The 27,618-nt window shown below is 42.5% G+C and overlaps 1 protein-coding gene across 3 annotated transcripts in view; it reads right to left on the minus strand.

Moving 5' to 3' along the window:
* Positions 1-2,003: 2,003 nt before the first annotated feature.
* AGPAT3 (1-acylglycerol-3-phosphate O-acyltransferase 3) overlaps positions 2,004-27,618 on the minus strand; it is a 75,347-nt gene continuing 49,732 nt past the window's right edge. For 2 of the 3 annotated variants that reach the window (XM_035114791.3, XM_035114788.3), the window contains 8 exons: positions 27,079-27,305; positions 16,146-16,315; positions 15,224-15,385; positions 13,583-13,736; positions 11,601-11,703; positions 9,380-9,455; positions 7,533-7,731; positions 2,004-5,262 (listed from right to left, as the gene is read on the minus strand). In XM_035114791.3, coding sequence (XP_034970682.1) covers positions 5,174-5,262; positions 7,533-7,731; positions 9,380-9,455; positions 11,601-11,703; positions 13,583-13,736; positions 15,224-15,385; positions 16,146-16,315; positions 27,079-27,256 — 1,131 coding nt within the window. In that variant the 5' untranslated portion in view covers positions 27,257-27,305 and the 3' untranslated portion in view covers positions 2,004-5,173. Of the gene's footprint in view, positions 5,263-7,532; positions 7,732-9,379; positions 9,456-11,600; positions 11,704-13,582; positions 13,737-15,223; positions 15,386-16,145; positions 16,316-25,080; positions 25,182-27,078; positions 27,306-27,618 lie in introns of all 3 variants that reach the window. The other variant, XM_088667822.1, reaches the window with a different exon arrangement.

A 27,618-nucleotide genomic window follows, 5' to 3' on the forward strand; every position in this document is an offset into this window, starting at 1 on the left:
AATGAAAAAGTTGTAACCTGTCAGTTGTCGCTTTGCTATCAGATACACCCCTACTTGCAAGCTTGTTTCTAAAACTTTACGACAAAAGGAAAGGGAAATAAGAGAAGGGAGAGTTGAAAGGCTACAGGAAGATTTAGATATGTTTTAAAGGATGAGAATGAACCTCAGGATTCAATTCTAGAATTTGGCTGCAGACAGTGTAAAGAGCCAAGGGAGCCAAAATATAGTAAGGCTAGAGTCTTGGTCTAGGACTGGAGAAAACTGGGTTCTAATCTCTATGCCTCCATGAAGCTCATTAGGGTCACATACACACAATGCAGTCAAAGCACTATTATACCACTTTAATAGTCAAAAATTACCCCAAAGCATTCTGGGAACTGAAGTTTGTTAAGGCGGCCGACAGTTGTCGGGAGACCCCTACTCTCCTCCCAGAGTGGTTTAATCAGCTGTCCAGGGAACTCTGAGAATTGTAGCTCTGTGAGGGGAATAGAGACCCCCTGACAACTCAGCACCCTTAAACTACAGTTCCTGGGATTCTTTGTGGGTAGCCACAAAGTGGCTTAGGTGACCTTGAGCCAGTTACTCTCAGCTTAAATCTCTGCACTGGGGAGAGGCAATGTTTGTTGCCCTGAGCTCCTTCAGTGAAGAGTGGGATAAAAACAAAACAATTAAAACAAACAGAAAGCAGAAAGGAAGCGATTCTAGGTTTAGGAAGACTGGCAACAATGAATGAATAAGGGGATGGTGAGAAGCAAAGAAGAGAGGGTGGAAGAAGAGTATTGGAAGCTTTATGTTTAAGAAGCAAAAGCTTGAGACAAGAGAAAGAGAGCAAAATGGAAGAGGAAACCAGAGGCTGAAGAGACTACAGGAGCAGCAGCATGAGGAAAGGAAACAGGACACAAATCAGAGGAAGGAAGACCAACAAAAGGGCACGATTAAGTACACAAAGTGATGGAACAAACCATGACTTTCGGCCACCACCGTGTGAGCTACTGGGAAACTATTTAGCAAGATCAAATCCAAAATGTTGTATTCTTGCTGCTCAGTACATTTTTTGGTGGGGCGATTTTACCTCTTAGCTGGGGAACCAATAGCAGGTAGGAAGTCGATTGGACTGAATGCCAACACCAGACTAGGAAGCAGTCCTGGTCTGCCACAAAATCCCACTGGCTGCAGGCTGGCACCTGTGTAAATTGGCAGCATCATGAAAATGGAGCAAATGTCGATGTTCTGTCATTGAAAACAAAACAGGAGTTGGCAAGAAACGTAACGCGCCCAACAAGTTCTGGGCTACTGCTCTTCTTCCAGAGCAATTTCAGGCAAGATACAATTAAACCAGACAAGCTAATTACTCCAGGCCCATGGATTTCAAGGGGAACTAACTTAGCCTGGAGCCAATGCAACTTAGCCTGGAGCCAATGCAACTTATAGGTAAGGCCCATTAAAACCAACACGATTTTGGAGCACCTAATGGCAGAATGGCTTGCAGCAAACGGCACAGATCCAAATAACTGTGCGGGTAGTTTGGTATGGTCCCTGGCGGAAGAATAAGGTTAAATGTGTTTCTTGATGAGCAGGAACCCCTTTCCCTCAATGCTGTGTTGCAAGACTCCCTCTGGGCTTCTTAATAATAATAATAATAATAATAATAATAATAATAATAGTAGTATTTATTACCTGCCCTTCACCAGCAGGTCCCAGGGTGGGTCCTGAAAGCACACATCTCAGGTGTCAAAGGTAAAGGAAGAGGCACAATATGGCATTATGTCAGCTGCGTAAAATGGAAAACAAACAAACCTCACGGGGCATGCTCAAGCTCTTGAATGTGTCTCAAGCAGGTCTTTGGATGCCAGCCTATGCATTTAAAAGTTACATTTTAATCCAAGACATCAAAACACAAATGGTGTGCTGACAATGGAAGGAAGGGGAAAGGGCTGCCACATTCTAATAATGATTAAAATTGAATAATGAAGAAAGACCAAAAGAAAAAGGAAAAGGAAAAGTTCATGATATATTTTGTTTATTATTGCTCTCAAAGGGCTTGGTAGTCAAATATACAAGCTATGTTCTATTAAACCAGAAGAAAATAGTGTAAGGTATAAAATCTATGCTCACTGTTCCAATCCAAACCGCTTGATATTCTTCATGAGACACACTTACTGCTGTTTCCAGTAATACTCTCTCACACGTACTCTGCATATTTATATAAAAAACTATTTGAAGAGACAAACCAAAATTTTAAGCCAAAAAGATGAGCTGCCATGTACTAGATTGTGCCAGTTGTACACTTCAGTTTTCAAAACGGATATGTCTTTCTAAAACTGCAAACAAATTAATGTATACTTTGCTATGTCTTCAAAAACAAAATATGATCAATATGTCATGATATGAAAACAAAACAGAAGGAAAACATCTGCTTTTTCTCTCCATAATGTACATGCAGTACTCCCAATACCTTTTAGCAGGAGCCATTTGCGCTAAGTGGAGGCTGGACACCTATTTTAACAGATCTGTACACTCTTTGTTTCCTTGCAGCGTTTCTTCCTGCACGACCCCCGCTTGCCCCACTTAATTCTGTTACAGTGTCTGGCCTTATCTATCAATACAGAACTCCTTGCTCACAAGCAATAGCAATGCACAGCCAGGGGACTTTCCCACTTTGTTTTTGTTATTAAGTGCATTTAAAATATATTCAACATCTTCTTCAGAAAGCAATTATACAGCATCTGTTAAACGGAGAAAAAAACAACCTTTCCAACAAGGAAGTGTTATTTATCAAGTACTTTTAAAAAACACAATCCTGCCTGTTCAGTCCTCGTGTTAGATAACAGAGAAGAAAGCTCTCTGCTTAGCTGTATAACTGTTTAAAAACAAAACAAAAAGCAGAATATATTTACTAAGTAAAAAATAGTCATGGCTGGATTCTCCCCAAGAAGCACAGGTTCAACTTCCAATGAAGTTAATAAGTTGTCTGCCCTTACAGTCAGGGTAGATTTTATTCCCTTTCAGGAAGCGTAGCTTACCGATTCCGGGACTGACAATACAATGTTATGCTGGGTGAAAGCAAAATTCATGGATACTGTGGGCTGTGACTTAAGAAGCCAATGAAGATCTTTTGCTGCAATAGTATTTCCCTCACTGAAGAGGCAAGCAACTGTTTTATTTGAAAAATGGCTTCTCTCTGCAGAAATAGGAACTGGTAGCGCAGTGTTCTAGCTGCATGAACCATTCTCTTGCATGCCATTTTCTACATGTTTGGATATTGGATGCTTTGATCATGGCTCCATAGGACAATTCCAAAAACCTTCCATATAGAAATCCCTAAGCAAACATTCATCAGCATGAGAAAGCTAAGATAAGCCATTTCCACAAAAAACCTTTCCAAACTTCAGAGTGGCAAGTTGCAAATAAAAGTATTCTCAAAATGAGCTCCTGCAAGTGAGGAAGAATAATTTAAAAATGCTAACATTTGGAAAGTAAGATGTCACACATTTACCCCCCGGCTATGAGAGGATGTGTGTGTTACTATCACATCATAAGGAGCGGTGGGGGCCCAATTCTGCTTTGAATCCCATTTATAGAGCTTAATTCCTATTGGGGTTTTTTTTTCTGGCTGTGGATCTGATTGCAAAATTTGGTCCCAGGACTGGAAGATGATATATGCCACTGCCATATACTTTCAAATATTTTTGTGACACAGAAATCAATTTGCAAAGCCCTATTAAAGGCAGCTGCACACAAAACAGTATCTGAAGGGAGACTTTGTGACTAGTCATTCACCTACAACATTCGTTATATGGAGTAAACCTAGAGATGCTGTGAGTCAAGACATGGTTGACTTGAAGGCTGTGTCAAGCAAACAAATGACTTTCCACAGGGAAGCAACCTCAATGCATTGTGACGGAGGGCAGCCACCACATCAAAAACCTTTCTATTTAGCTCTTATATGTGTTTTCGGAGCCAGAGATTGTTGAAACCAAACCAGTAGCTCTTCATGTGTAGCAGAAAATCCTCAAAAAGTCTGAACCTTTTAAAAAAGCTTCACTGATTGCTGGTTGACCTGGCGATATCATGTGATAATGTAGGCAAACTGACCATCCAGCCCTAAACACATTTGCCTAGAAGAGATTTTGACCTAAAATCATTAGTTTCCTTCCAAGTAACTGTGCTGAAGGCTGCAGAGGTACAGTACCAACCCTGTGTTATCTACTACAATTAGTAGCTTTTTGAATATAACTTCTTTCCAAGTTCCTCTGTTGTTTTATGCTGTTTTTCACCACAAGCTATACAGGAGATTCTGAGAACAGATCTTTTTTTTGCAGTGGGGGTGGTACTGCCAAGATTAAATGACTGAGCAGCCATAGTCACATTGGTAACAATTTCAGGGCCGTCATATAAGCTTTTTGTTTTGTTTTTTTAAAGAAAGAAATAGCAAGTCCAAGATCTATGTAGGAAACTGAGCTAAGCACATCCCTGTTTCAGCTGGGAGTGCATGAGGGGTAAGGAATGTGTTTGTCGAGTAGGGAAGCCTGGAACCGCATTAATTCTAGTGCCTTGTTCAAAGTATGTGCTTATCAGTCAGGTACTGCTGCCATTGGAATGCCACAGGTGTACAGAAATGAACAAATATTAACCTAAAAATGAAACATCTGCAAGGATGAAGTAGCTTTTCCCAACTGCTTCCTCCCCAAGGAGCAGCTGTTATTTAACTTGGAGATTGTGTTTTGCTGCAATTCATGCTGCCTTGCTTGTTTGTTTGTTTTAAAAAAAGATGCTATGAATAAGAAAATATTAAATTAGTTTTAGCAAGAAGAAACATTCAGTAGCTCCTCTTGCGAGCAAGTGTTGTACTCTTGAAAGACAAACCAGTTATCTGAAGATGCATGTAGCTACACCCATTAGTTCCCCCTCCCACCCACAAGAAAGCCAAAAATAAAATGTTAGCCCAGATATTTTTTTCTCCCCAAACTTATGAACACAGGGATCCTTGGGCAGGTAAGTAGTCAATTGTTTCCTCTTCCTCTTGAATCTTCCAATTTCTTCAGTCTTGGCTCAAGTATTAGTAGTTATCAGTTAATAAGAAAAAAAAGATAAGTTTTCTAAGTGTCTTTCTTTCAATGAAGTTAATTTGATACCATAGTCTTGTTATATGTTTGGAACTGTATCTGTGAAGTTACTTATTTTTCTTGAATTCTTGGTTGCCGTAGCTGGAGCCTTTCTCTATTTCTGTTACGCCGATCAGTCTGCGAACTCCAAATGAAGCTTTAAAACAGAAAGGAAAGAGAGATGACTGAGTTATGCCACTCCTTGTCAATTAACGATCTGTTATATACTGTAAACTATAGTGAAGGTAGCAAAATGTGTGCATATACATAATGTGTGTGTGTACACCCATGCACACTGGGCTCTGTGTGTGTGTGGGTGTGATATATATGTGTGTGTGTTGTGTTGATTCATTCTACACCAAAAAAACTCCTAAATTCCTAGCTGTTAGAAAGAGGAAGGACCAACTCAGCATGCTAAAGCCCCAGCTACTAGGAATCCCACTCAGCACTACCATGCCCCATCCCATAAACTCCACTTCTGAGTTTTCACTCGTTTTAAAGTTATCTACACACAGCCAATAGGAACCGAAAAGGGACAGGGAAACTACAGCCAGGGATAGGGAAGAAATTTTATTCAGTTTGTATTTAAAGGTGAATCAAATTATTTTGCAATATCCAAAATAATATATAAACTGAATGTCAGACATCTTTCTAAATTTGCAGTGCCATTTTCTAGCCAAGTAATGTAAACAAAAATGCACACAGTAAGGGAAACTGTGCATATGAATGCCTATCTTTGTGAAAACAACATACATAAATGTACCATATTATGGGAAATTAAAATACTAAGGAAATTAAAATGCATGTATTGCCAAAATTGCATAGTATGATATTGTATATTAGGAGAAAACTGCACTCCATTTGCAGATTTTATTTTTTTAAAATTGCAAACTGATGTGAAAATGTGGAGAACTTAACTTTAAGGTTGGAAAGATGAGACAGAGAGAGAAACCAAAATTGGTACCCATTCCTACCCGTGGCTTACCAGAAGTTGATGGACTACAATTCCCATCATTCCCATTGGCCATGATGGCTGGAACTGATGGGCATGGGAGTGCAACAACATCTGCAGTGCTGCAGGCCCCTTAGGACCCTGAATTTTGCATCATTAAATGCTACATCTGCACAGAACACCAGTGCAGAGATCAAGCATCTGATGAGGACTCAAAGGAGTAAAAGGCAAGAGCAGGTATAATAATAATAATAATAATAATAATAATAATAATAATAATAATAATTTATTTATTTATTTATACCCCGCCCATCTGGCTGAGTTTCCCCAGCCACTCTGGGCGGCTTCCAACAGAACAGAACATTAAAATACAATTATCTATTAACCATTAAAAGCTTCCCTAAACAGGGCTGCCTTCAGATGTCTTCTAAAAGTCTGGTAGTTGTTTTTCTCTTTGACATCTGGTGGGAGGGTGTTCCACAGGGCGGGTGCCACTACTGAGAAGGCCCTCTGCCTGGTTCCCTTTAACCTGGCTTCTCATAGTGAGGGAACTGCCAGAAGGCCCTCAGCACTGGACCTCAGTGTCCGGGCAAAACGATGGGGGTGGAGATCTATTTAACAATCCATTCAAACTGTGAGTGTAGCATTGTTTTTGTTTATTGCTATGTTATGCACTTTTGTGTTTTTATACTGTAAACTGCCCAGTGATCCTCAGATGAAGGGTGATATAGAAATACAACAACAACAACAGAATTGCAGCCTAAAACAGCACAGGCTTTAGTACAAGGAGAAAACTATATATACCGTAGGTGTCTATGTGATGCAGGGGTTAATGTATTAGGTTTGTCTGGATGGTCTTAGGAAAGTAACTGTTGCTCAGCCTAAACTTCTCATAGGGCTACTGTAAAAAGAAAATGAAGTGTATATTGCAACCTATCCTGAGCTCTTGACTGGGAAAGATAATCAAAATACAGTCGTACCTTGGATCTCAAATGCCTTGGCTCCCGAACAAATCAGCTCTCAAACGATCGAAACCTGGGAGTGTTCCGGTTTTTGAACAATTTTCAGAAGGCGAACATCCGGAGCGGATTCCACAGCTTCTGATTGGCTGCAGGATGCTACTGCAGCCAATCAGAAGCTGCACCTTGGTTTTTTAACGTTTCCGGGAATTGAACGGACTCCTGGAATGCATTCTGTTCCGAGAACCAAGGTACGATTGGACAAGATTCCGAGTACACTTCTCAAAGTGCTAAATATTACGTCTAACAACCACTGTGTTCCAGTACAGATAGATAGATAGATAGATAGATAGATAGATAGATAGATAGATAGATGAATGAATGTAGTTCTTATTTGTCTAACACAATCTTCCTTCCCCACCTCACTGCAAGTCAGCTAACAAGTTGAGCAAATGACCACGGCGTCTGGCTGTATCACAGGATACAGATGTACACATTCAGCTCGGCGTTTATTACCTGCTCCAACAAAGCCCATGAATGAAATAATCAGGAGAGGAGATCCGCTTGCAAAAATGCCAAAACCAAATTTGAAAAGAGGAGACAGGACAATGGTGGCCCAGAACAGGAAGTTGAGGAGAGTCCATGGTCTTCTGGGAGGTTTGATTTGCTCTCCAGGAAATGTACCCTCTTGATTATACTTCTCTTGTAAAGCATCCTTGAAGAGAGAAAGAAAAACCTTTCTAAATTTGGGGACACACAGAGGTGCGTTCATATCATTCAATGCCTGTACATTTTAATATGGTCACAGAGGCAGGTCTCCGTGACCCAGTACTCGTTGCTGCAGGAGCAATTTGTATTTTCTCTTCCATCATGATTACTTAAAAAGCAAAAACACCTTTTTAGTGTTCTAAACTAAAGTTTTAGGCTCTGCTACTCTATTGCCAACCAAATCCTTTCTATATTCATTGTGCCTTCTTCTTCATGCCATCACTGTATGGATAGGAGATGCGTCCCCTGATGGTAAAATGTGTAAGATGTGTTCCCTGATGGCAGGATATGGTAAGGGAAAAAATATATAAATAAAATACAGTCTCCCAGGAAGCTGAAAGGTGTGTCAATGTCACACTTTACATTATTCATGTAACCTAGTCATGAAGTGTTAACCTGAAACTACTGTTAATTCCATCAAGTGTTACGGCTACTGCTTAAACAAAACACAACTTCTCCTTAGAAGTATGTGGCAATGGATAAACCCAAGTTATTCTCAGACAGCCCTGAGCATTCAGGGCTCCATTCACACAATCAGTTGCAGAAAGTTAGAAGGTAGTAAACTTAGGCTGCATTTGCATGTAACCCCAAACCTTGGTTTTAGAACTGCATGAGCCCATACAAGCCTCAGGCTCATGTGCTTCCATTCTTGAGGCTTCTCCTTCGGTGTCTATTATGCACCAATCCCTTACATGAAAGTTGCTGTTACCGTGTAAAACCATCTTCTGTTTAAAGCTTATTATTCCCCTAAGGGGAGCTGCATCAAATGAGCTGTAACTGTATCAGGTTACCTTTTATTTCCCCCACTTATTTAACTGCTATATACAATACATGGTAATCAATCTCCAACTATTTCCACTGACAAGGGCAGCGTAAAGAAGCAAATAAGAATGCAGAGTGCCGCTGGTGAACCATAGTTTGCAGATCAGATTAGCACAGACCCCTCAAACCCTTTATCTGGTGCGGGTGAGGATTTGACTTGGGCAGATTCTAAAACACTTAAGAAATCAGCCCCATTGATTTCAGTGGGATTTTTATTTCTATGCTGCCTTAGGGATGGAATGTGAAAAATGAAGGAAAACAGGCCACCCAGCCGAATGGAACCTTTATTAGCAGAAGTTACAGTTTTCTCTTGAATTAGTATTCTCTCTCATATAATGAAGTATCATCTTTAGAACAAATCAGATTCCTGACGTTTTGTTCAGTGTTAGTATACCCATTTCCCCATATATATTTTTGCTACTGTGAAACCCCATTGGTCAGTAAAACTCACATGATACAGAAAAGACAGGATTGGGGCCCCATTTGTGGAGGAAGCAACGTTTTGCATCAGCATGGTCTAACAGTGAGTACTGTGTATACATTCAGCTTTGTGCACCTTTATCTTGAGGTACGAATGTGGACAAACGTCAAAGCACTTTTTGCGTGGTAGAAAACATGTTTATGTTAAAAGAACCATGGGAGATCTTCCATGAAGGACCTTCCATATCACATCCAGTTGCTCACTTACACATATAACAACGCTGTCTTCTCTGAGAATTCATTCAGTTAGCATATTATTCCAGAAGATCTTAAAGGCAGGACAAGTGATTTACCTTTTCCTGGTAAAGTTTATGGAGCCACTTTGCTGCTTCCTTTTCATCCAAAGGGATATCTTCTAGTGGAAACCTCCTAGTTTTGTTTTGGTTTTTTTAAAAAAAAATCAATAAAGAGCATTTAATAAAGAAAGACCATCACAATTATAACTTCTGTGCTACTTATACTAAGTGTTCTGCTCTAGATGAACACAAATACAAGTGAAAACCCTGTATTGTCACATCCGTACCATGAATTTGCCACTAGGGGGTGCCCACAGGCAGAATACATTCTTGCTTTGTACAAAAAAACGGATGGGTGAGTTTATTGAGAAGGAAGTGCTATATATATATATTTTTAAAAAATAGTGGTATGATTCTCTTTCTTTCACCCAAATGAAGGCTACAGGCCAATGGTGACCAAAGCTTGGGTCAGATAACCACAAGAACTTGAAGAAGTTAATGAAGAAATTCCTGTGGTCCTTCTCCTCTTAAGTAACAACAAAGGACAATAGAGATTCTGTTGAGGAACCACACGGGCTGTGATTCTTTGGAGCTTGGCTGCCCCTGTTATAGCTGTATAACAAATAATGTCGTTTTAGTTTGTTGGCTTGAGGAAGCTGGGAACATAAGACACAAGTTGTCCGTTGAGCTGAGCATTGTCTGCTCTGACTGGCAGCAGCCAAGGGTCTTTCTGAGCACCTTCTCTGGAGCAGGATCTCACCAGGGAGCCTTTGGATGCAAGTGGAACAGACTCCCACAAAAGGTGGTGGACTCTCCTTCCTTGGAGGTTTTTAAGTAGAAACTGGATGTTCATCTGTCTAGTTGAGATTCTTGCACCACAGGGGATTGGACTAGATGACCCCCGGGGTCCCTTCCAACTCTAAAAAAGGTAAAGGACCCCTGACAGTTAAGTCCAGTCGTGAATGACTCTGGGGTTGGTTGTGATGCTCATCTCGCTTTACTGGCTGAGGGAGCCGACGTATGTCCGCAGACAGTTTTTCCCGGTCATGTGGCCAGCATGACTAAGCCACTTCTGGCGAAACCAGAGCACACGGAAACACCGTTTACCTTCCCGCCGGAGCGGGACCTATTAATCTACTTGCACTTTTTTGGCGTGCTATCAAACTGCTACGTTGGCAGGAGCTGGGACCGAGCAACGGGAGCTCACCCCGTCACGGGGATTTGAACCACTGACCTTCCGATCGGCAAGCCCAAGAGGCTCAGTGGTTTAGACCACGGCGCCACCCTTGTCCCCTCTTCCAACTCTACAAATCTACAAAATCATGTGCTCTCCTACTGAACTATGACCCCTCGCCCCAAAGCACATGTCTTTCAGAACACAGTACCGGTGTGAGTAAAAATGCTTGCTTTTTTAAAAAAATTATTATGGTGGGAGAGGCAAGTAATGCCATGTCATTCCATGAGCTGTACAAAGGGCAATGTCTGGAGATGGTCAGTAATTTTTGTGAAAGGTGAGCTGTGGACCACTTTGGGGATCCCCAAAAGCCCCATAATCCTTCAGGGCTTCCTGTTTGACAGCCCTGAACTAGATAATCCTTCTTTTCCAAGGGCCATAAAAAGCAAAGACAGTGGCAAGCATGATGACATGTATATCTGTGGGGCACCAAAGAGATGACGAAGTCTCCATCATCACCATTCACAAGGGTAGAAATGACTTGCTTCAGATACGCCTGAAGCGGATCCAGTCAGAAAGCATTCCTGGCAAGTCTTTTACTGAACGAAACAAAGGCAGAGAAGATGGGCCATCTATTTATATGGCTGAACAGCAGGCCTAGCCGAGAAAGCGCAGGCAACTGGATCTCAGAACTTCGAGCCAGACTGGACTCAGCTATCTAAAAGACATGAATGACTGTACAGTACTATGCAATTCACCAATCTTTAAGAGAGGGCAGTACGAATTTATGGAGCTTTACATAATGTACTTTCCCACGACCACATGGGTCTGTCAAACCAAATATGGAAGATGCTGAAATGGCAGGCAGAGCCAAGTATTACTTTTACAGAATTCGTAGTTGTGCTGGATGCACGCAACAGCCTTCATCTTCTCTAATATTAATGGCGGGAAAGAGGCTCTTCCGTACTAAGCTTGAACAGCTGAAGTATCCCAAATCCATGCGGCGAAAGAACATGGGGAAAAGGAGGCAGGCTTATCACCATATTTGGACATTGTGACAATTCTGAAATACGTGCCAAGCTCTCAAAAACATGCCATGCTCACCTGACACACATATCAGCTTTGTATTTCTTCCCATAGAGGATTCCTAATAAGGAGGGGTTCTTGTTTCCTCTGAAGTTTAACGTTACATCGTACACTGCTGAAACTGTTGCAAACGAGAAGACGTCACCATTACTTTAACCTCTAGGATCCAACTTATTTAATTGTTATAACAAGGCTTACAAACAGAGTTCCAAATAAGGTGAGGCTCCTGAGACTGGAAGCACATCATTCATCATTCTCCATCATTCTCCCAAGTACAATGCTCCCAAGTACAACGACGTCAACACAAAACTGTGCTGCAGCATTTAAATGGGTTCGGACCAGCCGCATTCGTTGCATTGAGTGGGACATGAATAAGCATCTTACTGCTTTCTCAAAATTCCAAAAGTGTCCCGCTGTTTTACTGCTACCGAACATGTCTCTGGTTCATGCACTCCCCATGCCCCTCTCCTCCTTTGGCACAGGAGTGAAGAGAAGTTAAGAAGCAGCGTTTGTTTCATCTGAATTGGGACAAACAGTAGTTAGCTCAACTCATGGTTTGTCAAACAAGCTAAGATCAAACCACGGTTTCTGATATTCGCTTTCTGTGGTGTGGGGGGGGGGGAACATGATAAAGCTAAATGCAATGGTTAGTGAACGCTTTTGATCTCTTCCTTGTAGTCAAGCCTGGGGAGGGACAGGGAGCAGGTTCATGCATTTAATGCTAAACAGTGGTTTAACATGACATCTGAAGCAACTTGTGTATACAACACAACAGCAAACTATGGTTTGCTGCAAAAACCGAAATAATGGAGAGAACCAGATTGCTTGAGCATACAGGGAAGAAAAAGAGATGAGGGAGCTCATGAGTCAGAGCCTCCTTTATGTAACCCTAAGTTTGGTGATTAAATCTGAACTCAGCTTTAGTGTTAAGCTAATGGGTGTGAATCTTAGTCATGTTGCAGCCAACAGAAGTGAAAGAACCCTGAGATTATATATACAGGAAGACTGGTATCTATATGTGACTCACAGAAAAATTACTTCACATATAGAAAGAAAATAATAATAATATTAATATAAGGTATCTTCACCTCTCCAAATCTCACAAGCATGCTGAAATGCATGCTAACATATTTCCCATCTAGCAGAAAAGGGAAATGAATCAAAGGCAGTGTTTTGCTCAAGGCAGTTCTTCATCCAGATTCAACTCTGTTGTCTTTCCTAGATTCGAGTGGCTCTTATGGATTAAACACAATCCAGAGGAAAGTACGTGTAAATAAGTGCTCCTGAATCAATAATATTTAAGCACTTAAGTGGAAGCTAGACACTCTTTTATTTCCTCAAGATTTAAATCGCATTGATACTTCTCTGGGTTGTGCTGTGGAGGTGGGAGATGATTTCAATTTGCAAAGGGAAGCTCCATAATCTTTTATCAACAGAGTCTTTAAAAACAGTCACACTTTTAGAACACCTGGATAGATTGGGAAGGGAGAGGAATGTAGATGAGGAATGACATAAAATAACATGCTAAACCTTCCACCACTAAGTAGGGAAGGGGACACTGTGACTTTTTATGTCTTCCTAACCTCCCCAGATTCTGCAGAACAGATTTGATGCTGTTGTCTGGAAAGACATAGCAAAACTTGTAACCCACAATTGTATTTGGCCAGCCATCTGTCCTATTTAACAGCCTTGTCTGTGTGGCATAACACAAACTTACACCTCACATGCACACTGGGAGCATTAATTAGTCAATGTTTGCACACCACTTTAGAAATGTGAAGTGCTAAGTAGCAGTATTAATTTCTCTGAATTCAAAGGGGAACTAATTAACATATTAAGAACTAATTACGAAATAAAATCCAGCGGTCTAAAACGTCAACATTAAAGTCAATACCGATTTTCCACTGAAGAAAATAATAATCATCTGGGGACCAACAGCAATGAATGTGCTCAAGAATCACATCCACAAACACTGCAAGGAAGGCCAAGGAAATAGATACCTGTTCCCCTGAGACACTGGACGGCAGTTGTGAAACCTTTGGTTCTGGGCAGCAGGTGGTATTTGAGTTTAGGCAATCCTTTGGAATCTGCCACTTCCATACTGATACGATGCTTGGTCTCTGTAAAACGAGTTCCTTCACAGTACAAAAGAAACTATGGAACAGAACAAGAGGGGAGGGGTGGAAGAAACGTCCAAATGTTACTTCTCAAATAAAGAAATCATGTGGAGAGTTTGCTGGGGACCAGTATCTGGATTCAGAAACTTCTGCATCAGTGGAATGATTGCATGACACCAAGGACCCTGCTGGGTCAGGCCAAAGGCCCATCTAAGCCCAGCAGCCTTTTCTCATAGTAGCCAACCATATGCCTAAGGGAAACAGCACCCTGCCTACCTGCGGTTCCAAACAACTGGGTGGCCACTAGGCATAGAGCCTCCAACTATGGAGGCAGAACACAGCCATGGTGCCTGGTGGCCACTGATAGACCCTCTCCCTCCATCATTTCAGGCAGCTGCCACTGAAGGGAGAAGAATCCTTGGGCACCATTGCTTTTATCAATCATTCCTCTCCAGAACTCCCCTCAGCTTCTCAAATCTCTCTCACCTTCAGTACCATGCCAGTCCCAGAGCTGGCAACACGAGGAGACTTACCAGCATGGTTAGAGCATGGACCTCAGAACCAGAGCATCACCACATCTTCCGTGGGGAGGTTTTCAATGCTACACTCCTCCCTGCTGCACTATTTTATCCCCCCTCTCTGGAGACCTTTAACCAGCACTAGACTGCCACCCATGACTATTTGCTTGCTGGACGTATTCTGTTGAAGTGTTTTGCCTCCCGTCCCCATCCTGACTTGAACAGAGGGCGCAGCACTTTTGCTGATGTCTGAATTCCACCTATTAGGTCTTAAGGCCTCAGCCTCAAATAGGAGACCCTGACCCAGAACTCATTTAGAATGAGAACATGCCCATACCTCAGATTTCCTCACATGCTCAAAGCATCCTCTTTAGGGTCATTTCATCACTTAGTTCTCCAATAAAGATATTAAAAACTGTATATTTGGGTGGGGGGGGGGCGTGGATTCCCAACATGTAAATTTGGAGCACATCAGACCATTTGTGCATTGCGTGTTATTATTCAGCATAGTAATACCATATCCAAATGCAGTGATCTTGCAGGGTCAGTTCTGCAAAATCTGTCCCTTATACTAAAAAAAAGGGGAGAAATTCAAGATAACACTAAGGAGACTGTTCTGACTGATCTCCCCCCCCCATGTACTATTCTGGGGGTTTTCCTGACTGCTGCTCCCCACCAAGCCAATTTAGGGGGTTCAAGGGAGGAGAGTGGAAGGCTAACTGGGCTAGTTAGTTGAATCCAGCCCATACTTTTGTACCATACACAAACATGCCTGCCAATTTAAAGTTGGAATTCATTGAATAAGCTGTGCACATGAAGGGTTTAGACCAAAGAAGGCTGCACAACCTACCTGAGGTGAGACATTGAAGGCTATATACTATTAGACATGAATCAACATACAGATTTGTATATAAAATCTTAATATGCCCCCCCACACACACCATGCAGGAAGACCACACCATTTTGTTCAAAGCGCCAAGGACAGGCCTTGCAAAACTTAACTTACCCACATATACTCTGGATAATCGGACAATCGTTTTAGACCTTCAACAACTTTCTCTCTGTCTTCTTCCCATTTCCTTTTGCAGAAAACAATCTCCAGGAAGTACCATGTCCAGCCAATTAGGGGTACATACAACAGCTCTTTCTTAGCAAGAACTTTTGAACTCTGAAAGGAACACCACAAGATAGTATCCATTTGTTTACAACACATCATTTACAAATAGTGCCATTTCCAAAGCTGTTCTGTTTGTTTTTTGTTTCCTGGAAATTAGTAGTCACATCATATTATTATTAACTTTATTATTATTATTATTATTATTATTACATGTATATCCTACCTCCAAGGAGCTCTAGAAAACATGGCTTTCTCCCCATTTTATCCTCACAACAACCCTATGTGGTAGGGTGGGTTCTGTGCGTTTGTATGTTTGTGTGTGTAAAAGGGAAGAAGGAGAGAGATTGGTCCAAGGTCAAATGGACTGAATTGGGGATGTGAATCTCTGTCTCACCTGTCTGAGTCTGAAATGCTCAATCCTACTTTTGGATCGGATTCCTCTACCGGTAATTGCAGTCGTTAACAGCCATCAACAGGTTTACCATACCCATTGAGTCAATCACTCATCTCCTACTACCCTCCTGAAAAAAGGCCCACCCTACCCTCCCACTATATATAAGGGTCTGGTGACTTCTGCTTCAGTGTGTGTGTATATATATATATATATATATATATATATATATATATATATATCAACTGCGTCAGACCAACACGGCTACCAACCTGAATCCAAATTTTGCTGTTAGTGGGAAGGAAATTTATCCAGTGTGACCATTTAAACACCCACTCCAGCTGCCTCCCTTTCCCAAGGTGAAAAATAAACCTGACCCTACCCCTTAAATTAAAAGATATACAAGTTCAATGCACTCACCCCCAAAACGCCAAATCGCTCTGTCATGGTCCAGCCACACAGAAAGTCTATTTCAAAGTTGTGGTTCAGGATGATGATGACATGCTCTTTTCCGAACTTATCGACTGTGGCCTGGTCTGAGAACAAAGTGCATTCTGTACCAGACCACCATTCCAGCAACATCACTAATTCTAGGTCACAGGAGGAAACAAAGAAAGTAGATTAGGCCTTAATGTTTTACACCACTGTATATGGCAGACTATTATTTCCAACCTTTTAAACTCTGTTAAATGTGCAGTTATATACCATATATACAGGGCAGAAGCAAACAATTTGCAGGGGTTTTGTTTTGAACACCCTAGTTTCTTACTGATGACAATTTTCTTTATTTAAAAGCTCCACTTTCAGTCTTAAAAGATATGAATTTCAGGGCTGTGAGAGCACTTTTAAATCAAATTGACCGAAGTTTACAATACAGTTTCCAATGCCATAGAAGTCAGCCATTCTGATCAAGATGAAAATCTTTGATTCAAAAGCTGTTATGATTAGCCAACCACATTATCCAATTTCAATAATTTTTGCTGGGATATAAACATAACTCTGCCATTAAATTAACTATATAATTAAGTAACTGGGAGTGGTGCACATGACAGTTCATTTCTTTCCTCCACTCACTCTCTCCCTCTGTCCTGCAACATACATTTTCCCTGCAGGGCGTAACCACAGCTAACCCAGTTAACATTAACTGCAGCTATGTCGTTCCTTCCCTGCAATGTAGCCCAATGAATAAAGGCACCCAGGATCCCACCAGACCATTGGGAATCTTTGTCTGTGTTCACACATTACAGTAAACCATAGTTAATGGTCTACAAGGAATACAGAGATCACTCCTACTTCACTTCTCTCCTAGTGTGAGCAACAAACTACGACCTGCTGGCTTAGTGTTCTGCCCAGAGAGAGGGCTGTGGTTCATCTGGAGTGAAACAAATCTACAATCTCTCATTCGGATGTAACACTAAACTAGCAATGGTGGTTTGTTGTTTCTATTCTTGCTAGAGGAAGAGCACTTTCACTATGGCTTACATTGCTATGCAAACACAGCCACTATTTGCCTGTCTGCTTTTCTTAAGATAGGAACCCTCTGTTGCTACTGGACAGCCTGAAGAGGAACTTTTAGACTCCAGAAGTATTTCCCTATCTTTTCTGACAGTTCTTGCCAACAGCTTGAGGGGGAAGCAAAAGGAACAGAGAATTGGTTCTGAAGAAATGTTTGTAGCCTGACGTACTGACTTCAGTAGTGTTGGGAAAATCCCGAGATCCTTTTGCTTTTCCCGAGCTTTTACAGCTCCAATATTGACATCTTAGAAACTGAATTAATTTTTTTTACTTGTTAAGCGCTGTACAGAAATGCCCCACCCCAACAAATCTGACAGTGGTTCCTGATGTATTTTTCCAGTGGTGCATTTTATTCTTGTGTGGTCTAAAGTAGGAAAAACTGGAAGTCAGAGAAGTACATAACAATATACTTTACAGCAGGAATGGGAAACCTCCCCCACCCAGATGTTTCTGAATTACAACACCATTCATCCCTGGGAACTGGCTATGCTTGTTGAGGCTGATGGGAGTTGTAGTTCAGCAACATCTGAGGAAGGGAAGTTCGCTGGAGGTGAGGAGTGAGACAGAGACAGAGAGTGATGCTGGTAGGTTCAGCCTTAAGTATCACAACTTATATACTGCCCTGTGATCTTTGGATAAAGGGTGGTATACTAATTTAATAAACAAACTTTAAATACATTTTAACACATGTATAAAACTTTAGCTTTGTGTTAATCAGCTGGTCTCCAAGTTAATAAAATCCCCCCGTACCTGTTGCACCTGTGGAACGCCCTTCCATTAGATGTCAAGGAAATAATCAACTATCTGGCTTTTAGAAGACATCTGATGGCAGCCCTGTTTAGGGAGGTTTTTAATATTTGATGTTTTATTGCTTTTTATTATTATTATTAAAAGTAATAATCTGTTGGGAGCTGCCCAGAGGGACTGGGGAAACCCAGCCCAGATGGGCGGGGTATAAATAAATGAATAAATAAATAAATAATAGTCTGAATATTTGAAGAGTAGAACATCACTTAGCCTTAAAATGAAAAGAATGCCATGGCATTTTAAAAAACTGATTATACAAAACAAAAAACAGAAAAAGCAGCAGAGGGGAGGGACTCAAACACATCAAAAGTAATAAGGTCCAACTCCACAATTTGCTAAGCTGCAATGCACAAAAATCTTGCAAACAGCATACTATCCATTTAGATTTGGATGGAGGTATTGTTGCTAGGAGAGTAAAAACTGAAAATGCTGAGCTCCCCCCCCTTATTCTTAAGTCATCTGGAGGTAGCTAGAATGAATAAGGCTGGAATATAGATTGCCCTCATGAATTAAATATGCAGCAAAGTGTTTTCTCTTTGCAGGAAGTCAGACCAAACATCCGTGCTGCTCTACAACAGGAAAGAAGCTTTTTCAGAGAAGTGCAGCCCTGATCATTTTAGTTAAGAGCGGCACAGCAAGAGCTTCAAATCTCTGAAGGGAGCCAGTCTGTGAATGACTTTCACATGGCTGGCATCCCATGGTGAGGAAAAGGTTTACGGTTCTAAAATTACCTCATCAAATAGTTATACTGGGGTTTGTTTGTTTTTTAAAGTATGCAATGTATATGAAGCTCTTTTTTTTAAAAAAAAAGTTTAAATTAAGATATCCTTGAAGAGCAATCTAGAAAGGGGGATCTAGTCTAAAGAGGTCAGTTTATTCTGCACTATGTATGCAATGATCACGATGAACTTGCATCTCTTTCCACATCACACTAAATGCAATGCTTGGTGGTTCACATGCTCAGTTGCGAGTCCTCAAGAGACCTGTTATACTGAGTGTTGTGTGAATCAGCCTGCTTAAAAAGCATAGATTGAGCTCCAAAATGCATGGGTGCTTCAGCTGGTATACATAGGGGGAAAGGGCAGCTTTTCACTACAAACACCAATTTACTTTTCACAGCAAAATCTGCATTGGGGAAAAGAGAGGTGTGGGGAGTTGCAGCATTTTAAAATCCACCGACTTAGCATCCTCTAAAGCAAGGTCAAGAAGCTTGTGGTCCCTACAGATGTTGTTGGAGTTCATCTCCCATCAGCCCCAACCAGTGTGGTCAAAGATGATGGGAGTTGCAGTTCAACAACATCAGGATGAACACAGATTAGTCAGTCCTGATTAAGAGCCTGAGAAAGAATGCTAAGAACGCAGCAGTCATCACGGTCAGCCTAGTCTCAGGGGTGGAATTGGTATAAGACCTGGATTTTAACTGGCTACTTAAATGCTAGAAACCTTCTATTGCATCTTTGCTTTACAGCTGCAAGGCAGCTATATAAAAACCTAGTTATTTCTCCCCCTCCAGGTACCAAACAGTTACCTATGAATACAGGAAAGCCCTCAATATCCCACACAGCCAGCCAGCTAAACAGGTTTGGGAGATGACCTGTATACTCAGCTGCATTACGGAGAAACAGAATGTCTAGTCTAGCTCTATCTAACTATGATGGTTCAAAGCTCTCCAAGAAGTTATTAAGTAAGTAAGTAAAACCTTTATTGGCATCAAACAAACTCGCATACAAAATAATAACAGATTAAAACTGTCACTGTGGCAAACGCTGTGCCAAGAGAGGGAAGGGAATAATCCGCCATCCGCTTTCACGACAATGGGGCTTCCGGCGACTCAGACGACTGCAGAGTACAACGCCGAGAAAATAGTAAATTAAGATATTGAGCCACCATCTCGGTGAGAACCGGGTCCTTCCCCAGCAAGAGGAACCGCAAGATTTCCCGCTCTGGTCTCCCTCTGGGAATGCAGAGCCGGTCCAGGAACCGTTGACGAAGGTCGACGTAAAGGTTACAATGAAAAACCATATGTGGAAGGCTTTCCACCTGAGGGTCATGACACGGACAGATCCTCTCATCCTTCGCCCTGCCCGAGAATCTTCCCCACAGGAGGTTCGATGGATTTGCATTGAACCTGGCCAACGAAAATGCCCTTCTTTCCTGTGGGTTCAGTAGGAAGTCAAGATAGTTAGGTTTTGTTTCATGAGCCCACGGGAGGTGGAAAAGAAGGGGGGAACATGTTGTGCCTGCTGCCGCTATAAGATCCTGTCTCTCAATGTCCCACAACCTAGTAATGACTGTGGCTTTGGCAGATTGTAAGGACATTGAGCGGAGGAGTTCTATTGAAAGCCCCAGTTGCAGTACCTTCCTATTGAAGTGTTGCAGCCCTGGGGGGAGGAAGGTGTCCGAAAGCATTACCTGGAGGAAGGGATCTCTGTCAGAGTTGAGGCAGATTTTTAGCCAGAATATAAGGAATCTTGCCCAGGCGACAGATTCCACCTTGTGTTGAGCTCCCTCTAGACATAAAACTGCATATGGGACGCATCTTGGAACAGAGAAAATCTTGTAGAGAAAGGTTGATTGCACTTGCTCTACTGTCTGGGTGAACCCCGGGATCCAGATTGGAATGCCGTAGAGCAGTTGTGAAATGGTCTTGGCATTGAAGATCTTGAGCGCAGAAGGGATATGTGAGTTGCCCCTTGTTGTAAAAAATCGCGTAATTGCCTGCGTGGATATCTTACTGGCGTTCACCACCACGCCTCGATGTGGAGACCAGAGGAGCCTATGGTGATAGGTGATTCCTAGATAATTGAATTTAAAGACCTGCTGGATGGGTTTACCTCCAAAAACCCAGCTATAACTTGTGCGTGAGTTACCAAACACCAGGATTTTGCTTTTTTCAAAGTTCAAGCATAAGTTCATTTTGGCCATGTACTCAATGCAGGCAATTACCAGACGCTTTAGACCTATTCTGGTCCGTGAGAGCAAAACCATATCGTCCGCGTACAGGAGGATGGGAATGTTTATGGCCTGGAGTTTTGGAGTGTGGGCATCCACCTGCTTTAGTAATGGGGCTAGATCGTTGAGAAAAAGATTGAAAAGCGTAGGAGCAAGTACGCAGCCCTGTTTAACTCCTCTGTTGATACTGACTGGTGTTGTGATTTCATTCCCAGAATGGATTTTTATGCAGCAGGTGTTATTGGTATAAAGCTTTTTGATCAGGTAAAGAAGTCTGGGTTCTAAGCCCATAGCCTCCAATTTGGCCCAAAGCAACCTCCTGTCAATGGTATCAAATGCCGCTTGAATGTCCAGGAAGGCCACATGTAGATGTTCTTTATAGAATCGTGTGGATTTGGCGACTAGGTGAGACAGCACCGTGCAGTTTCGTAGGGTCGATTTTCCTGGTCTGAACCCAGCCTGTTCAGGGCCTAAGATGTTATTGTCATCGAGCCAGGTAGTTAATCTGTTTAACAGATGCTTAGCATATAATTTCCCAATGTTAGAGAGAAGACTTATTGGCCGATAATTTGCTGGCAGCTTTTTGTCACCTTTTTTGAAAATAGGGATAATTATGGATTGTTGCCAGGAGCTGGGCATAATTCCTGAGCTATCGACCAACGTGAACAAATCAGCCAATATCGGAGCCCACCACTCCGGTTTAGTTTTAATCAGTTTAGATGGAATGGCGTCCGGGCCAGGGGCCTTCCCTACTTTCATCTGATCAATTAAATTTATGATTTCTGACATGGATACTGGAGGCCACTCATCTAGGAAAGAGAGAGTGTTCTGATCTTGCCTGTCCGGTGGGATGCAGTTGTCGAAAAATACTGACTTGAAATGATCTATCCATGTGCCCGATGGAATTGAGGTTAGCTGCTCATTCTGTGGCAGTGGGGGATCTGCTACGGCCTTCCAAAAATTTTTGTGATCTCTAGATTGTATGGCTGAGAGTAAAATTTCCCAGCTTTTCTGGATATGTCTTAACCGGCCGAGCTGGATGGACTCCCTTAGTTGTTGAGTTCTAGAAAAATAGATGTCAGGTAGGCGGGAACTGCCCGAATCTCTGGATTCTCTGTACAGTTTCCTGATTTCGGCTTTCATAGCTAAAGTCTCTTTGTCGGTCCAATCACCTGGGCTCCTTTTCTTAGGAGGCCTATGTGAGTGCGTGTGGGACAGTTCTGTTATTAAGATGTTAATAAATTCCTCGAACCGAGTAATTCCCTCAGCTGGAGTAAGAGCACCTTTCTCTGCTGAAAACAATTGGGTCACGCGGTTGGTTTTTACCAGGCCTTGGAAGAGAGACAGAGTGTGTTCGTTGGTTTGTATCCTTGGAAGCTGGAGTCTTGGTTCCTGGGGGAGTGGGCTGTTTAACTGTACAGTCTTGCTCAATGGAAAGACAAGCTTGCAGTGAAGAGGGAGATGGTCACTGAGCATAGGATCGCCTATGTAAAACTCATCCACGAATGGCGTCATTCCAGCAGGTATTATAATATAGTCCACCACGCTGTTCCCCTGCGGGGAGATATGGGTGAAGTTCCCGGAGCCTTCCCATTCCGTTAGCCCATTAAGCCATGTCAGGGCCCTGGTGGTAGTCAACTTGGTGAGACGCAGACCCGCCTGGTTTATTACTGGATCCAGGGATCTGCGTTCCCAAAGACAGAAATCTGGGAGGACAGAAATATCCAGGAGCTCCCAGGCTTTTGTGTACACTTCCCACCCTTGGCCTAGGCGAGCATTAAAGTCTCCAGTTAGAATGATAGGTAAATCAGGGCAGATGAGGTCCAGATTCTCGAACACATGTGTAATGAGATTCCATTGAAGGTTCTTGACTGTGGCAGTGGGAGTGGGAGGAATATACACGTTGATCAGTAACATTTCCTGGTTCTCCAGCACTATCTTTGTTACTAGTAGTTTACAGGTATCATTTGTCGACAGGATGTGTTCGCATTTTATATGGGGAGCCACTAGAGTTAACAATCCACCTGAAGGTCTGCCTTTCTTGTGGCTTTTAGTTGCCGGAACAGAGTAAGCGTTGAAACCTGCAAATTCGATGTGATGTAATGACCAGGTTTCTTGTAAACAAACTACATCATGAGCCCTTAATAAGTTTGAGAACTCTGGAAGGCATAGCTTTGGAGACCACCCTGCCACGTTCCATGATATCATTTGCAGAGAATTGTGCACCTGACTCCTAACCGCGGCATCAAGTCAATCTAGGTGAATATCAGGAGGATGGTTATCGCTTGATGTCCCAGGCGGCCCCAGGCGCGTTTCCACCACTACCGTTGGAGCGTCAGTTATTGGTCCGTGGGCCCTGGAGTCTTTTGCTAGGATGATTTGGGGGACTTCTTCACTCTGCCCCGTATAAGGATTCCGACCGGCCTTAGATTGCTGGGAACTGGGAGACTGAGATGGCTTGGGTTGAAAGGCCAACAGATTGATGTGGCCGAAAGGGTCCTCGATGACTCTATTGCAGGTTACATGGCGTTCCGGATTTGTTTTGAAGGCATAGACTTCACCGGGTGGTGTAGATTGTAAAAGGTCAGCAACTGTATCTTGGGGTGGATCGATTAGGGGATTAAAGTTTAATGGGTGTTGTGGCTTGTCGCCTTGTATTGGGCTGGAGGTAACGGAAGTCTCCAGTTCAGGCATCGAGGCGTATGAAGGAGAGTGCATTTCAGATTGGAGTTGCTTAGGCGGACCGGGGGCGGGCGCGTCACATGGAGCGTCCTGGGAGCCAAGAGGAGGGTGTAAAAAGTCAATTAAATCAATTGCAGGCAGACTTTGGTACAGTGCACGGCTGTCCGAGTCCTGTTGGGCGATGGTGTTGCCCATACGAGAAGGTCTCGATTCCAGCCCCCCGTTCACTGGTTTCTTGAGACAGACAGGCCTAGCTTCAGAGCAGATGGCCCCTGTCCTGATGGGTAATGGTTTGCAGATCTGGTTAGCAAACACTCTTGTGAAATAGATATGCCATTTCCTTGTGCAACCGTTTAGTTTTAGGATTCTAGCAGGTGGATAAGTAGATCTAAAGTTAATAACCAGCCGCTTCAGAAAGGACCCAGTGGGCAACCATAGAATGTCCACAATCTCTGATGGACGTAGGACGTGCCCCAGCAGTTGGGACAGAGAGTTGGCAACTGAGAGTTTAGCTACCCAATTGTTGTAATTCAAGGGGTGGTTTCCCACTAGCACAGCCAGTTTATGAGGCTGGAGTTGTAGATTCAAGTTATGTGCTTGTTCGTCCGGGCCCTTTGCTTGTTGTGCGGAGTCGACCTGCAGACTTGGGCGGGGGGGAGCCGGACTGGCAATGTAGTCAAACTGGGGAGGAGTGGGTGGTCGTTTGGCCAGGCTGAGCACTTCCTCGAGCTTCTTTTCAATGCCGTCCAGCCTTTTATACAGGTTGCTGATTGTATGCGATATCAGTTCAGATTGGCAGGTTAGCAATTCCAACATCTCTCGATCCGCAAAAAGTTGGGTGGATGGTTGTGGTATTTCGGATAGAGAAGTTTGGATTTGCTCAGAGGGAGGGGCCTCCTCTTGTAATCCCGGGGCTGGCTGCCCCTCGCCCACCATACAGCCAGTCACTTTATGGGCAATACTAGAGGCAAGAGCAGCGAAACTGTTTTCAGTAGGGAAACTATTGCAAATCTCTGCCAGGTCATTATTGGGCAAGAAGTCACTGATTTTCATCTGTTTCTTGGCTGCGTCCACTGTCTCATTGGAATGGTGCCTGGAACGCTTTTTCCCTCTCATACCAGCACAGACGGAGAGGGGGAGAAACCCCACTTAGCCCAAAGCAGAGTGAACTGTGCTAGTTAGTGTGCGTTCTCTTTAACAACTCACTCCCTTTCAGTCTTTATCTACAACGCTGACTTGCAGGTTTGCAGATTTGCAGGTATGTGGGAGTGGTGAAAGCATAAAAGTATAAAAACATAAAAACAAGCTTAAAACAATCTTAAAATGCCATTAGTACCCTCGGAAAAAAGCTTGTGAGGCTTGTGAGGCTAAGTAAAGGAGAATAAGGAAGAATCTTTACCAGGCACTCTCCGAGGCTACCTTCAAGACGCCATCTTATTCCCAAGAAGTTATTGTTCTCAAGATTTTTAAACTGAAGATGCCATGGATTGAATCTGTTCCCTTGATACAAAAACAAGCTCTATCATTAGTAGGATGTCGTACCAATGTTCCTTCTGAAACAAGCCCAAATGGCCAGCTTTTGGCATTGAAGACAAAACTCCCAACCACCTGCCTGTTATCGATTCCCATGTCTCACTAAAAAGGTCACCTAATGAACCTGAATTGCCATGTCCTTCCAGCCTGCACACACCCCTCCAGTGTCAGCTGTCAATCTGCAAGATCCACCCTGAATGGGAGCTGCAACTGGAATTGTATGTTTGTAGAGATAGCCTTGTCATAGTAATATTCAGAGTTCTCAGAGTAAGTGAAAGAAACAAAGGGAAAGAATAGCAGGGGAAATGACCGTTCAGCAAAAAGCTAACATTTCTTCATGGATAAAGATAATAAAGTGAACAGTCTGAATTTAAGAATTGTTAGTGATATTAGTGCAGTGCTAGCCAACACAGTGCCCTCCAATTGCTGTTGGACTACAACTCCCATCATTCCTGACCACTGGTCAGGATGGCTAAGGCTGATGGGAGTTGGGAGTCCAACAAGATCTTGAGTGAAAGTGTTTGGGTACAATAGAAGCCCATTTAATGCTTTAAATGGTTTCCTTTTTATTTCCCAGTACCCTCTTATAAACATGAAGATAAGAAAAAAGTAAAAAAAATAAAAAGCACCCTTCCCCAGCCTGTTCCTGCCAGGTTGGTGGAAATGCTACTTTGGCATTTTTCAAAATAAGGACCCAAAGAGGAGAGCTTCTAGGCGACAACGTCAAAAAATGTCGCAAGCAATCTCAGTAATGAACTTGCTTCTGGAATAACCTAGTTAAAAAAATAGCATTTTAGCAACAGTTCACTATGAGCCAGTTCAACTGGATTGTTTGCTGGGTCTGTTTTCCACCTTAATAATTTTTCAGAGGAAAACTGTCCCTTAGAGCACTTTAAACTTTAAAAGATTTAAAAACAGTTAAATATTTAAGGTTCACAAGACTATTTTATGTGTGTTTGCTTTAAAAAACAAACAACTGAGATGGCTCTGCCTCTGGAATTTCTGTCTTACCTCAGGCTCTCTGAATAACCGATGCAATGTGACTACAACAGAAGACGTTTAAAAAAACTTTTGCCCCAAGTTACAAACTTGGGAAGCACTGCAGTGAATACTAGGTTAGACAGGCTGGTAGGGAGTAAGAAAACAGGCATTTGTGCAATAAATTTGAAAGTAAAAGACAGTCTGAAGGACTGAGAAATGAGACAAATGAACGAAAACAGGCACTAGAAAAGAATGAGAAAACATAAAATATACGTATGGGGGAAAGGTAGGAAAGCTGTAAGCTAGGAAATTACAAAAAATGAAGAGTGGAAAGAGGAACAAGGCAATAGGATATTTCATATCTCCTCCTCCACTGGCAACAGAGGGTGTATGTGAGAGTTAGGCTTGTTGGGACTAAAAGCAATGCCACAGGAGGAAGGAACAATACCCAACCACCTGCTGTATGGTAGGATGAAGAGCCTATCCTAGCTATGCATGCAAGTGGTTTTTCTGGAGGGCTGAGAGGGAAACAGCAGAGCTGGAACAGGGCCCCTCCAGATAGCTGGGGTTTTTTTGTTTTTTTTTTGTGTGTGTGTCTATATTCTGCACAACATGCCATTCCTGCAATAATAGTGCTTCAGAGAGTTCTCACCTCAGCCCCTGCATTTAGGTGCAAGGACATGGAAAAAGGGGAAAATATGGTACATGCAGAAAAGTCCACTGTGCAAGAACAATTCCCAACGCCTAGCACCAGCAACTATAGATCAGTGTTTCAGCATCTGCACCCACAAACATTGTTCCCCACTGCTCCTAAGGAGGCCTACCCGCTATTGCTGAAGAAACTACATTCCTAGTTGGCACATAGAAATCAGAGCATACTCACGGCTCCACAATGAGTAGGAAAGGCGGCAGTTCACTCTTCGATAAAACTGCTTGTTTATAGGCCAGAGGATTAGCGTGCATAGCTGGATGAAGTTAATGATGAACCCACTCACAACGAAGACAAACCCAATCAGGAGGTGAACTATAAACTGGGTCTTCAGAAACGCAATTAAGCCCATGATAACCACTTAGTAGCGCTTGCAAGGTCCTTCACTCAGAATTACCGTCCTACAGAAAAAAAAGAATGAAAGAAACAGCTTGCTTAGCAAACAAAACATTCCTAATCCAGAAGGGGAGGGGAATGCTGATATATCCTCCCTGCCAAGTAGCAGCTGGGGAATCATAAATGACATGTTCATCGCCAGGCCAATTTCATCCAGGTCAAGAGTTGGTTAGCACTATATTGCAGATCATGTTGGGAAAATGGAAACCATTCAGCTCTTGCACACCTGCAATTCCTACACAGTTTGATTTTCCAAAAGCTCCAGCTTCTGGTGTCACAATATATATGATGGTTTTGCATGGGCATTAACAGCGAAAC

This window comes from Zootoca vivipara, chromosome 4 (genome assembly GCF_965207765.1).
Source record: "Zootoca vivipara chromosome 4, rZooViv2.hap1.1, whole genome shotgun sequence".
In the NCBI taxonomy this organism is placed as follows: Eukaryota; Metazoa; Chordata; class Lepidosauria; order Squamata; family Lacertidae; genus Zootoca; species Zootoca vivipara.